The 16,697-nt window shown below is 52.8% G+C and overlaps 1 protein-coding gene across 2 annotated transcripts in view; it reads left to right on the top strand.

Moving 5' to 3' along the window:
* The first annotated feature begins 11,365 nt into the window (after positions 1-11,365).
* The window catches only part of CASTOR2 (cytosolic arginine sensor for mTORC1 subunit 2), a 54,166-nt gene continuing 48,834 nt past the window's right edge, over positions 11,366-16,697 (top strand). The window contains exon 1 of one of the 2 annotated variants that reach the window (XM_072837541.1): positions 11,366-11,539. In XM_072837541.1, coding sequence (XP_072693642.1) covers positions 11,427-11,539 — 113 coding nt within the window. In that variant the 5' untranslated portion in view covers positions 11,366-11,426. The remainder of the gene's footprint in view (positions 11,540-16,697) is intronic. The other variant, XM_072837542.1, reaches the window with a different exon arrangement.

The raw sequence follows: 16,697 nt of genomic DNA, 5'->3' as shown, positions 1-16,697 counted from the left end.
CCAGTCTACTGGGGATCCCTGGGTGGTGCAGCGGTTTGGCGCCTGCCTTTGGCCCAGGGCGCGATCCTGGAGACCCGGGATCGAATCCCACGTCGGGCTCCTGGTGCAATGGAGCCTGCTTCTCCCTCTGCCTGTGTCTCTGCCTCTCTCTCTCTCTGTGACTATCATAAATAAATAAAAATTAAAAAAAAAAATCCAGTCTACTGCCCTTTGGGGACCAGTAATCCTTTGTTGTGGGGGCTCGAGGGAGTGTGTGGAAAAGGCATCTCTAGCAAAGAAACAGAGCAAGCTCTTCTTCCTGCGGCCCTTTGGAAAATATGAGAAAGGGAGGTGGCTGAGGCCTGGCCACCCTCAGAATAGGCCAAGGGGACATCCATTTGATCAGCCTCCTCTTCTGCTCAAGAACCCTCAGTGGTTCCCCATGGCCCTCAGTGTTACTTATCAAATGCAAGGGAGGAGATTCAAGGTCAGCTCACCTAGGGACTAGAGAAGGATCTAGAAAGAGCCTGAGCCCCAGAAAAAGATGCCTCTTGCCCACATAAAGTTCTCTTGACCCTCCTTCTCTTCTTTTTTCCACCTATCCCACTTAGGCAGCTCATAGCCTCCACGCCAGCACTCACCCCTTCCTGGGACCCTGAGTACGTTGCCGGGGGCGGGGGGTGGGGGCGGGATCTCTGGGCTCCAGGGAAAGTCCAAACCTAGGCTTTAAGGAGCCCCCACACTTGGCTCCAGTCCCCAACTTCCCAAATGCAGCCTCCCACCAGAGACCCCCATACAACTCCTGGCCATCTCCCGGCTCATGTGGCATCCTTCCGGCCGTGGGGACTCCCTGCCTCAGAAGGTAGCCAGGCCCCGACCTCTAGGCCCGTGGGTTCGCCCTGCATTCTTCCTGCGGGCTCTTCTTCCAGACCTTTGTGGGGGGTGGAGGGGCTGCGCCTCCCGACCTAAGAGCATGCCATCTGCGTCGTATCATACTGGTGTACCGTCTCCAGAGAGCCTGTGCATCCTTCCTTGTGTCTTGACAGTGACCTCCCCCTCCCAACCAAACCATGTGTCCTACTCATCTGAGAGCCCCCGGCAGGGCCTCGGCCCAGGACTTGGCCTGGACAGCAGCCAGCTTTGTCAGAGGAGCAGACACACCTGAAGAGGGCCTTGTCGATGGGTCACCTCTTGTGTCACTAACCAGGGTGGCCACATGCCTTTGCACTTAGCAGATGCGCACAGGTTACAAGGGCTCCTGCCAGCACCCCTTTCCAGGAATGTCACTCCAGCTCTTTGGGGTGGCACAACTGTCCCCGTCTCAGAGACATGGGAGCTGACGCCCTGGAGGCGCCCCACTGACAAAGAGAACTCTAAAGTCCAAGGGCACAGATTTGCCTCTCTACCACACCAGCAGACGTGCAGAACATTTTGTTGTCTGTTTCACAATCCAAGCCACAGACGGGGAAAAGTCAGAGGCCATTTCCCCCTCTGAGGACAAATCCCCAAAGCTCAGGTCTGCTTTGAGCAATGGCAGCATGGGATCGCAGACCTGAAAGAAGGGCGCAAGATCTTCCAGGCCTCTCCCTTCCATTTACAGATGGAGAAACTGAGACCTGCCCCACCCCCATCAGCAATGCTTCTCCTCACCTCCATTCATTCATGACTTTGTTCATTCAATAAACACTTAGTGGGGCCAGGACCTAGTGTTCTCGGCCCTGGGGACACAGCCCCAAGCCAGGCAGACAAAACCCACATCCCCAGCCCTGAGCCAGGGATGAAGAAATAGGTTGAATGGGTTGATGGGCAATGAAAAGGTCACCTTCTCCTCTCAGGGCTTGGGCACGTGTGAAAGGAAGGGGTGGGTGCAGGGTAGGGACAGGGAGAAGGCAAAGCTGGGTAACCCAGGCAGAGCCCCAGGGCCAGTGACACTGTGTCCCATGTCAGCAGAGCCAGCCCCGGGGGCTCAGGACCTATGCAGTCACTCGCTTGGTGTCAGGCTCTACTCTGGCCATTTGGAAATCTTTTTTTTTTTTTTTAAGATTTTTTTTATTTATTCATGAGAGACAGAGAGAGGCAGAGACATAGGCAGAGGGAGAAGCAGGCTCCCTGCAGGGAGCCTGATGCAAGACTCAATCCCAGGACCCCAGGATCACTATCTGAGCTGAAGGCAGACGCCCAACCACTGAGCCACCCAGGCGTCCCCTTCAAAATAAAATCTTAAAAACAAAAAAACTAGGAAAGTCTAAATAAAGCATGAGCTTTAGTTAATGGTAGTGTATCAATATTGGTTCATCAGTTTTAACAAATACACTGTACAAACGTAAGATGTTAACAACATCCTGTGTGCAGAGTACACAGGAATCCAAGTGCTATCTTCACAATTCTCCTGTTATTTCAAAACCGTTCTAAAATGAAGAGTATGATTTTAAATTTTAAATGAAGGGGGTCCAAAGGTACAAACTTCTGGTTATAAGACAAATAACTATGAGGGATTTAATGCACAACATGATGTGTACACCACCGCTGTGTGATACATAGGGGAGTTAATAATAAATCCAAAGAGTTCTGATCACAAGGGAAATAACATTCTTTCTCCTTTTCTCTTTTTGTATCTATAGGAGATGCTGCATGTTAACTAAACTTATCGGAGCAATAATTTCACAATATAGGTAAGTTCAATTATTATGCTGTACACCTGAAACATATATACCTCTCTGTACATCAACTCTATCTCAATAAAACTAGGGTAAATGGGCACCTGGGTGGCTCAGTTGGTTGAGCATCCAACTCTTGATCTCAGCTCAGATCTTGATCTGCATTGGGTTTCACACTGGGCGGGAATCCACTTAAAAAATTTTTTTTTCAGGGGAAAAGAGTACATTTGGAAATATTGAATAAATTGCATAGAACTAAACACACACGATTACATGTAAAATTGTGGAAATCTGAACAAGTTGAGTGAATTGTACCAGTGTCAATTTCCTGGGTGTGAAATTGTACTGTTGTTTTTAGAAGATAGGACCATTGGTAGAAACTGGGTGGAGGATACAGGGGACCTCCTCATAATATTTCTTTTTTTCTTTTTAAGATTATGTATTTATTTCAGAGAGAGAAAGAGAGCAGGGAGAGGGGCAGAGGGAGAGAGAATCTCAAGTAGACTCCTCATTGAGCTCAGAGCCCAACCCAAGGCTTGATCTTACAACCTTGAGATCATGACCTGAGCCAAGACCAAGAGTCCTAAGCTTTCCCAACTGAGCCACCCAAGTGCTCCCTCCCCATATGATTTCTTACAACTGCATATGAATTGACAATTCTCTCAAGATAAAAAACTTAATTAAAAAAATTCAGAGCAGGGGCACCTGGCTGGCTTCAACGGAAGAGTCTACAACCCTAATCTTGGGATTGTGAATTCAAGCCCCACATTGAGTGTAGAGATTACTTAAAAATAAAATCTTAAAAACAAACAAAACAAAACGAAACAAAACAAAAAGATTAAGAACAGAATCTTTGAAGGAGCCGGAGAAACAGGGTCTAGCCTGAACTAGCAGACCCTCATCAGTGCCATGGGGCAGGACTCCCACAAGGCACACCTTCTCCTGGGGACCTCACCTTACTCAGTGGCGAGTATTTCCAAAAATGGCTGCATTGGGGTACCTGGGGTGCTCAATTAAGCATCTGACTCTTGAATTCAGCTCAGGTCATGATTTCAGAGTGATGAGGTTGAGCCCAACATCAGGCTGTGCACTCTTCATCTCCCTCAGCCTCTCCCCTGGCTCATCCTCTAAAGGAATGAACAAGTAAGTAAGTAAATAAATAAATAAAATCTTTTTTAAAAAAATGGCTGCACTAATATTCCATCTGACCCGCTCTTCAAGGTGACTTTGTCACCCCTCCATCAAGAGGTGGACCCTATGACCCTTCATCTTGACTCAAGATGGGCTTGTTCCTGTTTTGACCAAGAGGATACCACAAAAGTGATGCCATGTGACATGTGAGGTTAAAAAAAGGTCATATAGGGGGTGCCTGGGTGCCTGGGTGCCTCAGTGGGTTAAGCGTCTGCCTTCAGCTCAGATCATGATCTCAGGGTCCTGGGATCGAGCCCCATGTTGGGCTCCCTACTCAGCACGGAATCTGCTTCTCCCTCCCTCCCTCCCTCTCCCTCTGCCTCTCCCTACCACTCATTCTCTCTCTCACTCTTTCTCAAATAAATAAAATCTTAAAAAAAAAAAAAAAAAGGCATATGGTTTCTACCTCACTCTCGTGGTGCACTGCCCCTGGAGACGCTCCCTCTGGGAGTCTAGCTTCCATGCCCTGAGAGGCCCAGGCCACACAAAGGAGTGATCCAGGTGACCATCCCACCTCAGCCCATCCAGGCACTAGACACGTGAGGGAGCAAACCTCCAGATGATTCCTGTCCCCAGGCCTTCAGGTCCCTCCCAGGATCCAAGTCCTCCAGGTGAAGTCCAGCTAGATACCATGGAGCCAAGCCTAACTGTCCCCACAAGCCCTGTCTGAATTGCCAACCTGCAAAATTTATGAATTCATAAAATAATTGTTGTTTTCCTCTAATAAGGGCGGGCTGTGTGTTACATACCAGTAGTCACCAGGACGAACCCCACTGCCTTCCTGCAGCTGTGCACACATCTGTTGGGTTTCTGGGCCCGAGTCTTACCTGGTCTGATGTGCCGTACCGCGGCCATGAGGGAGGATGTGGAAGCTTCTACTTTGTGAAGACAGGACTCATAACACAGGAAACCATCAAAAGACAGGTTGGGTGGCCACTACGGACAGACGACCACTAGGTCCAGCCGAGGAGGTTAGGCTAAGGGTAGCCAGTGACAGACAAGACCTGACCCCTCCTCCGTAACGTCTACAAAGACTCCAGACCCTGCCATACTGTTCCTGTGCTAACTTCACTCTTCTTTTAAGGGCGTAGCTCTCCAACTTGAGATTATGTCAGCATCTACTGAATGGCTTGTTACCCAGATACCTGAGGGCCCCATCCCCTGGTTTCTGACTGAGCAGGTTCAGGATGGGGTCTGAGAGTTTGCATTTCTTTCTTTTTTTTTTTTTTTAAGATTTTATTTATTTATTCATGAGAGACACGGAAAGAGAGGCAGAGATACAGGCAGAGGGAGAAGCAGGGTCCATGCAGGGAGCCCGATGCAGGACTCGATTCTGGGACCCCAAGGATCACACCCTGAGCCAAAGGCAGAGGCTCAACCACTGAGCCACCCAGGAGTCCCAAGTTTGCATATCTAACAAGTACCCAGGTGCCACTGCTGCTGCTGCTGCTGCTCACATGGAATTTGAGAAGTGGGTGTGGAGGCTTCGGGGTGGTGGTTTTCAACCCTGGCTGCACATTTGTAAACACGGGAACTGGGGAGGGGGGAAAGCCTGATCCCATTCCAGATCAATAGAATCAAAAGCAGCCCAAGTGAGCAAGGGGAAAGGGGCCAGAACCTTCTCTGAAGTGGGTGGACATTATAGGTGTTCATCTTCTGGAGAGGAGGTGGCCTCCTCGAGGTAAATGCCATGCTAGGCCTCAGCCAGGCAGAATGAGAAGTCCTTTCTTGGGTCCAGAGACTCTAGACTTAAGTGGACAAGGGGCTCCTGGCATCCATACTCCTACACCCCACCCCATCACAGAGGGGCGACTGAGGCCTGGGGATCAATAGAGAACAGAGGCCCAGGCTCATCTAAGCAGGAAAAGGCCTGGGCCTGGGTATTTCTACCTCCGGTGATTCTGACACCAACCACAGCTTAATAACTGCTATTCTAGAAAAAGATCGTCCAAGAAAATATAACGTAAGCCATATGGCATTTGGAAGTTTTAAAAAGTAAAAAGAAACAGATGAAATTAATTGTAATAATATATTTTATTTAACCCACTATCTAAAATATTATCATTTTGACATGTAATCAATGTAAAAAATTATGGAGATATTTTGCATTCTTTTTTCTGTACCGAGTCTTTGAAACCCAGGGTGTACTTTACATTTATTGCACATCACCATCCAGATGCTTAACTTTCACCTACAATACTTCATGTGGGTTTTAGATTTCATAGATTTCCATAACGAAGTGGTTTCAAAGTAGTGTGATCAACATGTCCTGGTTTACCCCAGTCCTGGCTTTAAAACCCAAAGCCCCAAGTCCTGAAATCCTCCTCAGTCCCAGAAAAACCAGGACAGTTAATCATGCTGTTCCAAAACACACTTGAATGTCTTTTTTCAATTTTTTAAATGTTTATTTAAGTACTCTCTACATCCAAGGTGGGGTTCAAACTCACAACCCCAAGATCGAGAGTCACACACTCTTCCCACTGAGTCAGCCAGGAGCCCCTTGAACATTTTCGAATAACGGAATCCAGTAGCAGTTTTAAAATTTAAATTAAAATGAAGTGAAATTAAGACTGGTTTCTCATGGTGCTAGCCACATTTCAACTGCTCAATAGCCAGTGGTTAATGGCTACAGTATTGAAAAGCATGCATCTAGAAACCTTCCCTTTTACACATGTGAAGGATCTAAGCTTGGTTTTCTTAAGAGAGCTGTGGTTTCCACCCTGCCTTAAAGGGTGTTAGGCAGAGAAGAACAGTCACAGAGTAGAACAGCTACCCTGGCAACACGAGGTAGACAGAATGGGCACTAGGAGCTCTAGGACAGAGGAGTTATGATCTGATTTGGGATCACGACGGTCAAGGTGGAGAAAGAGGCTGGATTAGAGATATACGGTATATAAAATCATCGAGGACTTGGTGACTGATCAGATAGATAGAGGTATGGGGGGCTGGTGCACCTGGGTGGCTCACCGATTAAGTGTTTAACTCTGGTCATGATCAGGTCATGATCTCAGGGTCATGAGATGGAGCCCCGCATCGGCCGCCCGCGCTGGAGTCTGCTTAAGATTCTCTCTCTCTCCCCCTCTCTGGCCTTCCCCACATTAAAAAATAAGTAAATAAAGATACAGGGTTGGGGGAACAGGAAGCAAGAGGTAGCAATCTAGGATGATTCCCCAATCAACTTCCTCCATCCCCCACCCTCAAGTTGATTCCAGGGTGTTCTAGTTGCCAATTGCTACTTAGCAAACCATCTCAAAATGTAGTGACTTAAAGCAACAATACGTATTTTATTATTACCTCTCAGAGTTCTAGAGGCCGGGCCTAGAAGAGCGGGTCTTGCTTGGGGGTCTCTCATGCATTTGTGTCATACAAAGTCTTCCTCACACATCTGGTAGTGATGCTGGCTGTCAGCTGGAACCTCAGTGAACACTGCTATGGGCCAAATCGTGTCTAGTGTCCCCAGAGCTATTATATGTTGAAGTCCTAACCCCCAGAATCTCAGATTGTGACCATATTGGAGGCAAGCCCTCTAAAGGGGTGGTTAATTTCAAGTGGGATCATTAGGGTGGGCTGTAATCAATATGACGGGTGTCCTCATAAGAAGAGAAGATTAGGATACAGAGATACACATAGAGGCAAGACCATGTGAAGGAAGAAAACAGACATCTATAGATAGCCAAGGAGAGAAGCCTCAGAGGAACCAAACTTGCTGACATCCTCATCTCAGACTTTGAGCCTGAGGTCTGTCAAACAATACATTTTTGCTGGTTAAGCCCCCCAGTCTGCCATAGTTTATTACACGGCCCTAACAGACCAATACAAACGCTTACCTGTGGTCTGTGTGGCCCTTGCTTCCACACAGCAGAATGGTTCCAAGAGAGAGCATCCCAAGAGGACCTGATGCAAACCCTGTCACCTGTTATGACCTTGTTTCAGAAGTCACAGGCCTGCTCAAATTCAAGGGGAGGGAACATACAGACTCACCTCCTAACAGGGTGATTAGCGAATTGCAAGAAGAACATGGAGGATGGAAGATCCTATTGTCACCATCTTGGAAAAACCCAGCATGCCACACCGGGTTGGCAACTTGAGGCAACAGGCATGGTGCGCTTAACCAAGGCAGAGATTCCAGGAGGAAGGGGAGAAGGTCGGAGGTGGGTTAGACAGTGAGGTAAGAAGGTTCAAACAGGTTGGGTTGGCAGAGCCTGTCTACATTTAGATGGAGGTAGCCAGATGCTAGGAAGTTGGATGTGTGAGTCAGAGCCTCGGGAACATGTTCTGACGGGGAACTGTCAATCTGGGGAGCATCGACACATTAGAAACCAGAGACTAAGCACACCCAGAGAGTGAGAGAAGATGAGAGTTACCCATTACTATATAATAAGCCACTCCAAATCTCGGTAGCTAAAAACAACTATTTATGATGTTTTGACAGGTTGGCCGGACAGTTGCTCTACTGGTTTCACCTGGCTCACTCATGTGGCTGCATTCATCTGGATGGTGAGCTGGAAGGGCCAAAGAGGCTGTGACCCTCATGTCGGCAGGCAACAGCTGGAGCAGCTGGAACACTTGGGCCCCTCCTTCCCTGTGGTCTTTCATCCGGGCTTCTCCACAGTGTGGGGGTCTCAGGGAAGCATTCTAAGTGGGCGACTCCCAGTGTACAGGACTTATCAAGCACATCTGCTAATACCTCATTGGCCAAAAATGTCCTATGGCCAAACACAGGAGCCATCCTGTCCTCCTTACCAGGAGGCCCGATGCACTGGCAGCCATTACTGTAAAAATGCACTACAGGAAGGAATACCAAGTGGGCCTCCATGCAGAGAAGAACCACAGATGGCAAGATGGAAGAACCAGAGGAGGACCAGAAAGATACAGTCCCTAAGGAATCAAGGGGGAGGAGTGAATTCCCCTGGGAAAGTACCACGCCAGCATTTGCGTGACCTCCAGAGTGCGTGTCTCACCCTGGCCCCTGCCTGGAACCATCCTCTGGATTGGGCAGCCCACAGGTCAGTCTCTTTAACACCTCAACATTCGTTTCTGTATTAGTTTCACAAAAATCATAATCACCAAATACAGCTCAATGAAAGCAATTCTGCAATACCATCGGCATCTGCAAACTTTATGATGGCCTGGCTCGACTAATAGAAAACCCACAGGGCTGTCAAATGCTTTTGATGGAGACTACAGTAAGAAACACCTTTGCATCAAGATCCAGCGCATGCACATGTATACACACACGCCTGCGGACACACACTGACACGCATGCCAAAATTCAAGCGTCCTGCAACTTAGAACACATAGTAGTAACTTACCCTTGCTACATGCAAAGCTCTGTGCCATGTCTTATTCTTGTTTTGGTTTTAAGATTTTATTCAATGGGGAGCCCAGGTGGCACAGCGGTTTAGCGCTGCCTGCAGCCCAGGGCGTGATCCTGGAGACCCTGGATCAAGTCCCACGACAGGCTCTCTGTGTGATGCCTATGATGAATAAATAAATAAAATCTTAAAAAAAAACTTTTTTACTTATTTATTCATGAGAGACAGAGAGAGGCAGAGACGTAGGCAGAGAGAGAAGCAGGCTCGCTGCAGGGAGCCCGATGTGGGACTCATCCCAGGACGCTAGGATCATGACCTGAGCCAAAGGCAGACGCTCAACCACTGAGCCACCCAGGTGTCCATGTTTTGTTTTGTTTTTAGTGCTAGTCAGCCCTGCTAAACTGATTTCACCATCCGCTCACGGGTCATGGCCCAGATATTAAAAAATACTGAGGCCATTCGGTGCAGAAGTCAGCACGCTGACCGAGCCCTACCCTTAGTCTCGTTTGCTTGGTTTCACCTGTTGGTAGTTTTGTGTTGTTGTGTTTTTTTAATTGAATATGATGCCTTCAAGCAGGCCTCCCTTTTCCTGTTCCACTTTTGACGGTCTGATACCCATTGTGTTCACACATCTCTGTTACTTGCCTGGACCCTGAATGCATTTCTGTTTGGGCCTTCTAGATCCCCGGACTTTAAAAGGATAGGGTTTGCATTTATGCACTCCATGAATATCAAATGCCTGTCTCTCACATGTCACGTTGCAGGCACTGGTAATATAGCAGAAAACAGACAGAAATCACTGCCTTCATGGAGCTCAGATTCTACAGGAGGCAGACAGAGAAAAAAAAAAAAAGTAAATCTATTCTTTATTAGAGGGTGGTTTATTGTTTAGTGAAAACAAAGTGGGAAGGGGTTCGGCCTGCTTGAAGAGCTGCCAGATTGCAGGCTTCACACTCCTTTCTGGAAATAAGGGAGCCTCATATGTTCCTACCTAACACAGGAGGACTCAGAGAGAGAATGTGGGAGGGCAGAGCCGGTTTTCCCCAAGAAGAGCCCTCCCGGACTGCCCCACCAGGTAAACCTGACCTACCCTGCCCCCGGATTACTCTCCCAGAGAGCGACGCACCAGCAACTTTCACCTAGACCTTCAGCCTCGAGGCAGCCACATAGGGGGTCGGTGGCAGGCAGGCAGGCAGGAGGCACGGCCCCCCCGGCTGCGGGGTGGAAAGCCCTTGGGACTATTTCAGACCGTCCCCTAAATCGGCCAGTCGCAGTCCCCGCCACCCTCGCTCGCTCGCTCGCGCGGGCTACGCGGCCACCTCATTGGATCTGCACACATGACCCCTCTCGACCGGACTCCTGGTGATCCGCCTGCCTTATCTCTCGCCTCTCCTCCCTCACATTTTCCGCTCCGGCAAAGCCAAACACAGCACAGTGGGGGCTTTCACGCTTCTGTGCTCCGGACACGCTGTTCCTTCTGCCTGGAAGGCCTCGGGCCTCCAGCCCCGAGCCCCGCCCCCGTCCTCGGCGAGCTCCCATTCATCCTGCAGAACCCGGCCGGGGTGCCCCTTCCCCCAGGAACCGCCCCCCGACGCCCCAGGCCCCGCTGGGTCCCCTGCTCGGCCCGCACCTCGGGCCGCAGCACCCATGCCTCCCTGGCTGCTCTGCGCGGTGCGCACCCATTTCTCCGGATCGCTCCCCTCCCAGACCCGGGCCTCCTCCGGCGCCGCCGCGGACGGTGGGGTGGCGGGGAGCCGTGCCGCGGGAGCGCCGGGGCCTGCCGTGGCTAGGCCCGGGCCGGCCCGCCCTCCCCGCCGCCGGCCGCCCCGCCGGCGCCCGCGCTCCCGCCTCGCAGCCCCCGACGGCCCCGGCCGCCGGCGCCCCGGCCGCGCGCGACTACAAGTCCCGGCACGCCCCGCGGCGGCCGCGCATGCCCAGCGGGCCGGCGTTTGAGTGGCAAGTTGTTTGTTACAGCGAACACCAGCTGCTCTCCGCGCCGGGCGCCGCGCGCCGCCGCTCTGCCAGCGCTGCCGCCCTCGCCCTCGCCCTCGCCCTCGCCCGCGCCCGCGCCCGCGCCCGCGCCCTCGCCCGCCGCCGCCGCCCCCCGCCGCCCCCTCGCGGCTCGGCGGGCCTCCCCTTTGTCCGCCCCGGGCCGCCCGGCGCCCGGCGCCCAGCTCCCGGCCCCGGCCGGCCGCCCGCGGCGCTCGGTGCCGGCTGGGCGCGCAGGGGGCGGGGGCCGCGGCTCGCCCCCCGCCGATGAGCCGCCGCGGCGCGCGGGCGGACGATGGAACTCCACATCCTGGAGCACCGGCTGCAAGTTGCCAGCGTCGCCAAGGAGAGCATCCCGCTCTTCACCTACGGCCTCATCAAACTTGCCTTCCTGTCCTCCAAGACCAGGTGAGCGCGCGGGGACGCGGGCCGGCCGGGGACAGACAAAGAAGCGCACCCGGGCCGCCGTGCTCGCCGCGGCGCCTCGGAAAACAACTTGGAGCCCCGGGGAGCGCCCCCGCCCCCGCCGCCGCCGCCCGCCCGCCGCCGCCGCCCGCCCCGCCGCGGAGCCCCCCGGCCTGCCCTCGGGCACCGTCCTCCCGCGCCCCCGCCCCCCGCCCCCGAGGTACCCCCGCCGCTGCCTCCGCCGCCAGCCCCCGTCTCGGTCCCCTCCCTCCCCGAGACAGATCCGGAGGGCCGGGGAGGCTGCGGTGACGAATCCGTGAATGAATGAGCGAGCGAGCGAGCGAGCGAACGAATGAATGAAAAACAGGTGTGGGGACGCGACGGGGGAAAACACAAACTAACGCCCCCCATCCCCCAGGCCCTCGGCCGCGCCGGCCCGCGTCGCCGGGGCCCGGCCGGGATTGTGCAGAGCGCGGCCACCCGGCGCGGAAAATCGTAAAATCCTTAGTGGGTGTTGATCCCGAGGTGCCTGCGGGGACCGCCGGGGCGCGGGAGGCCGGGGGAGGGTCCGGGGTCGCGGCGCCGCGTTCTCCTCCCGGCCCGGGAGGGTCGTGGGGGCTGTTGCCGAACCGTGGAAGGGGGAGGAGCAGGCGTGTTTATGGCTCAGCCTCGAGGCTGGGCTTGGATGCTGCAGGGGGAAACATAGTTGAAGGCCTCGGGAGGTTGGGGAAGAAACAACAGCAACAGAAAACCCAAGTTGGATTTTTCCCACCACCAGGTCAAGGTCTGACCCCGCGGGCCCCGGTGGGCGTTCGGATTGGGGCGTGTTTTTTTTTTTTTTTCCAAGGAGCCCGAGCCCAGTGGAGTGTGAGCTCGAGCTGGCCGCTGTAACTTAAATGCCTTGTTTGTCCACCATTGTGACTGTTCAAAGCGATGAAGTTGTTGCCGGCTGGGTTTTCAGGGGTTGGGGCGGAGGTCGTTCTCCCTGGCTGCAAAATGAATGAATGCATTGCAGGTCAAGGTTAACGTTGCAAGGACGGCCCCTAAAGCTGCCCCCCTCGGCCCTGAGCTCAGGGAAGCTCTGGGGATGCAGGAAAATAATTCAATCCGAGCTGCTTATCTGCCTGGTAAAGTTCTTGCCTGGAAATCTCACTTTGATGTGTGTGTGTCTGAGCGGGCAGCTCAGTCCCGCCATTGTTTGCGAGATGGAGCGAGATCCGCTGGTGGCATCTTGTTTACTTTCTTCTCCGGCTGCTCTGCTCTGCTCTGCTCGGTGGGGGTATGGAGGGTTGAAATCCTCTCCTTCCCCGAGCAGAGGCTCCTTTGATTCCAAAGGTAATTATTAAACAGGTCATTTGAAAACAAAAGCCAACAGCTCCAATTCTAAACCTTTCACCAGCACCACCTCCCCTCCGCCCCCCTCTGGCTGTTGACACCCCCCCCCCCCATCCCTCCTGTACCTACCACCCTCTGTCCGCACCCTCAGCCTGTCTTGAGCTTCCGAGGCTGGAGGTAAAGAGAGACTAGCCTTGTTTTTCCAACCCGTGGCCCTCAGCCCCAGGCAGCCCCCTGGCTGATTTGTAGGCTACCATTCAAACCAGGATGATGACTCAGGCTGCGGCTGAGCGGGGCCTGGGTGGGTGCTGGGAGGAGGGGGCATCTGGGGGCTTCTTAGGAAGGCAGCAAAGAGCCACTCCCTCTGCCCCTCACCCTTTGTGTAGGGACCGGCCCTCTTCCAGCCTCTATCCCGGTCCAGTTTTGAAAATTCACAGGTAATGGGAGGCTCAAGACCCCTGCTGAGCTGTCTGACCATGGAAATCACCCCTCATTGAGTGGCCCTTGCTCTGTCCGCTGCTGGAGGCCGCTGGTCTGTGGCCCAGGTGTCCAGTCCAAGCTCAAGATGACTCAGAGGTCAAAGGTCATATCCTTGTCTCCTGGGTCTGGTGCTAGAAGGTGCTGAGTACAATTGCCAGATAGCTGAAGGCCTGCCTTCCCTTGCACTCGGGGGCTGGGATGCTGGCTTCAGGCTGTGGTCAGCCCCGTGCCCAGGGCAGGGTCCCTTTCCTCCCCGGGTTCTCACTGTGTCCTCCTGTAATGAAGACACCCCCCACCCCCCATTGTCACAGAGCTGCTGTGTGTGGCATGTAATGATCGTGGATGCCGGCTTTGTCACAAGTAGAATGGGTAGTTGGGTGTGGATATATTCCTGAAGCTATTTCAATAATCAGTCCTCCAGGGCGAACTTTTCTCCCCTTTTGATTCTTCCACCAGCACCTGCCCCCAGTGGTGGCCCACAGCCCTGTCACTTTCCCCACCCCCGACCTAAGTTTAGCTCAAACTAGTGCGGCTGGGCGCGCGCGCGTGTGCACACACACACACACACACACACCACAGTGTCGCTGTGCTGCCCAGTCACAAGTTTTCAGCCGCTTCCTATAGGGCCGTATCCTTGGCATGGCATTAGAGGCCCCTGGCATCCAGATCTAGAATCCTCACCTTTAGCCACTCAGGCAGATACTCTGGTGACCGACGATTGACTTACCCTTCCCTTCACACCTCTGTGCTTTCCTACTTCCCATTCGGCCTGCAAACACACCCCTTTCCTGGTAAATTTCTGTTCACCCCTCAACATCTAGTGATCTCACCCTGAACCTTTCTTGAACCACCTCCCCCCTTCCCTTTGCCCCCAGCAGACTTAATCACTTTTTCCCTCTTGTTTCCACCTGGGTGGAACCTTGGAGGAGGACTTGCCATTGGTAGATACTCGCTGAGGGGAGGGGGTACAGCTGCATCTAAGAGTTGTTAAGATACTCTGCTCCTCCTTGTTCCAAGCCTAGAGCCTGATGGAGGGGAAGGAGGACACAATTACAGTCGAGTGGAGTCAGGGAAGGGGATCAGCTGGGGAAGCCGACAGGCCTGGGAGGCTCCCTGTAGGAGGTGGCACTGGATCTTAAGGGTTTGAAATAGGAATTAGCTAGGTGGGAAAGGGGCCCAGGCCCAGATCCTGCACACACCATCGTACAGCTCTGTGAATTGGGTTTTACACCCACTTTGCAAAGGAGTCTGAGGCTCAAAGGTTAAGTGACTTGCTCAAGGTCACACGGTAAATGGTAGAGATGAGATTTTTGAATCTGCATCTTACTGACTTAAGCTCAGAGATTTGCTCTTACAGGTGCAAACAGTACCCGTGTTCAGCTGTTATGTCCAGCTCTTCTGTTAGCAGCACATGGTCCTAAAGGTTTTCGGGGGCACAGAGTGGAAGGTGTAGGCTTCCTGGATCCCTTCTGTCCTGCTTCTGCGGACCTTTCTCTCCTGGACCCATCCTGCCTCACCTACCAACTACATTTTGTACTTCCTCACTGCCCTGATCAGGTGCTCCCTCCCTAGAACCTTTCATCCCTGCTCCACAGTTGTCCATCACAGCATGCTGTTGGGTTTCTTGTCCCACCCGGATGCTAAACCTTATCCCCAGGAAGCTTTTTGAGTAGTTTCACCTACCCCCGACTCCCAGTCAGTACCAGAGAGAAGAGGGCCAACCATTGATTTCACTCTCCCTTACAAAAAGGTAAAGATGCTGGGTTTGGAGAAGGCAAGTGGCTTGCTCAAGGTCACGCAGCTGGGAAGAGACAGAATTGGGATTTGAACCGGGTCCTTTCTCCACTGTGCTTAGCACACTGCTTTGTCGGCACTTAGTAACTGCCTGTTTGATGGATGTCCGACTCGTGCACAGAGTGACCCAGATTTCAGCCAGTCTCTTATGAGTGCCCTGGGGGCTGGAAGAGGCGAGGCAGGCAGAAGCACACCTGGAGAAGCGAGGCCCAGCGCCCCTGCCCCCTGCCGAGGTTCAGGGCAGCATCTGGGGGTGGCTGGACCGGCGGCGTGCACTTATTCCAGGCGCAAAGAAGGAGAGTGAGACCCTGGGTGAACAAAATCAGAGCCATCCACAGAGCCTCTCCTCCACTCTTGTGATAAACTGAGGTTCTGTAGCCTGGCTGAGGGCCCTCTGCAGCCCACCTACTTCTCTTTCTCCAGCCTCACCTCTGCGGGCTCCCAGCCACACAGACTGTTGCTCCTGCATGCACGCGCGTGTACACACACTATGGCATCTCCAACCTCAGGCCTTTGTTCTTCTGTCTGTCTGGAATGTTACCCTTTGCCCTATTCTTTTTATCTGCATGCTCATTCTTTTGGATCCCATTTTGGCCTCACCTCCTCCAGGAAGCCTTCCCTGAGTGCACAAGCCAAGCTTAAACCCTTCTGGTATGAAGGGCTTATTCTCAAGAAGATGAAATGTGATCAACCACGGGATATCAGCAGGATGCTTTGGGTTGCAAATAACAAAAAGCCTTGACTCAGCTGGCCTAAACAATGATAGGTTTGTGTGATAAGAGTTTGCAAGACCGGCTGCTCCACGGGTGGTAACTTTAAGGCTTGATGATGTCTTGAAGGACCCAGGTCTTCCTGCCTTTGTATTTGGCCATCCTTGGAATGGCTGTAGGCTTTATTGGCAGTCAGGAGGAAACCCAAGGTTGGGAAAGGCTCCTTGCCTCCCGAAAGTCTCAGAAACCTGGAGAGGTTTCTGAGAAACCTCTCCACCCCGCTCTTGCACAGACTTCTTCATCCCATTGAGCAGAACTGGGTCACGTGAACAGGCCTGCACGAATCCCTGGGACAGGGGATGAGACCATCACAGACCAATCAGGATCCGCCGTGACCAGAGGGGCGTGTCTGCTGCGGGTGGCGTGGGGGGCGGGCAGGGGGAGGCCGAAGCTCCTGCAGCTCTTGTGGGATTCAGATTTGCTGTGTGCAAAAAAAAAAAAAAAAAAAAAAAATTTTGCTCTCTACGGACACCTTACGGCAAAACGAGGGTCAACTAATAAGTCTGTAGTAAAAATGTTGACAACTCCAAGTCAGAGTTGTTCCCATTTTACAGATAAGGAAAGCAAGGAGCTTGAGTGCCCCAAGACACGCACAGATGGCAGAGCTGGGGTTTGAACCCAGGGAGTAAGGCGGTAAAACCTGGCCTGATGACCACTCGGCCAAGCCTAAGAGCCCACCAGGTTGGCTGCCCCATGCTCAGGGGCCACTTAGAGGTGTTGCTGAGAGGCCCTAGCCATAAAAGGGGACACGGGCAAGGTCATTATCCTAAAGTGCGTTCATT

The sequence above is a fragment of the Canis lupus genome, chromosome 8, assembly GCF_048164855.1.
Source record: "Canis lupus baileyi chromosome 8, mCanLup2.hap1, whole genome shotgun sequence".
NCBI lineage: Eukaryota > Metazoa > Chordata > Mammalia > Carnivora > Canidae > Canis > Canis lupus.
This window is presented reverse-complemented; position numbering and strand designations above follow the sequence as displayed.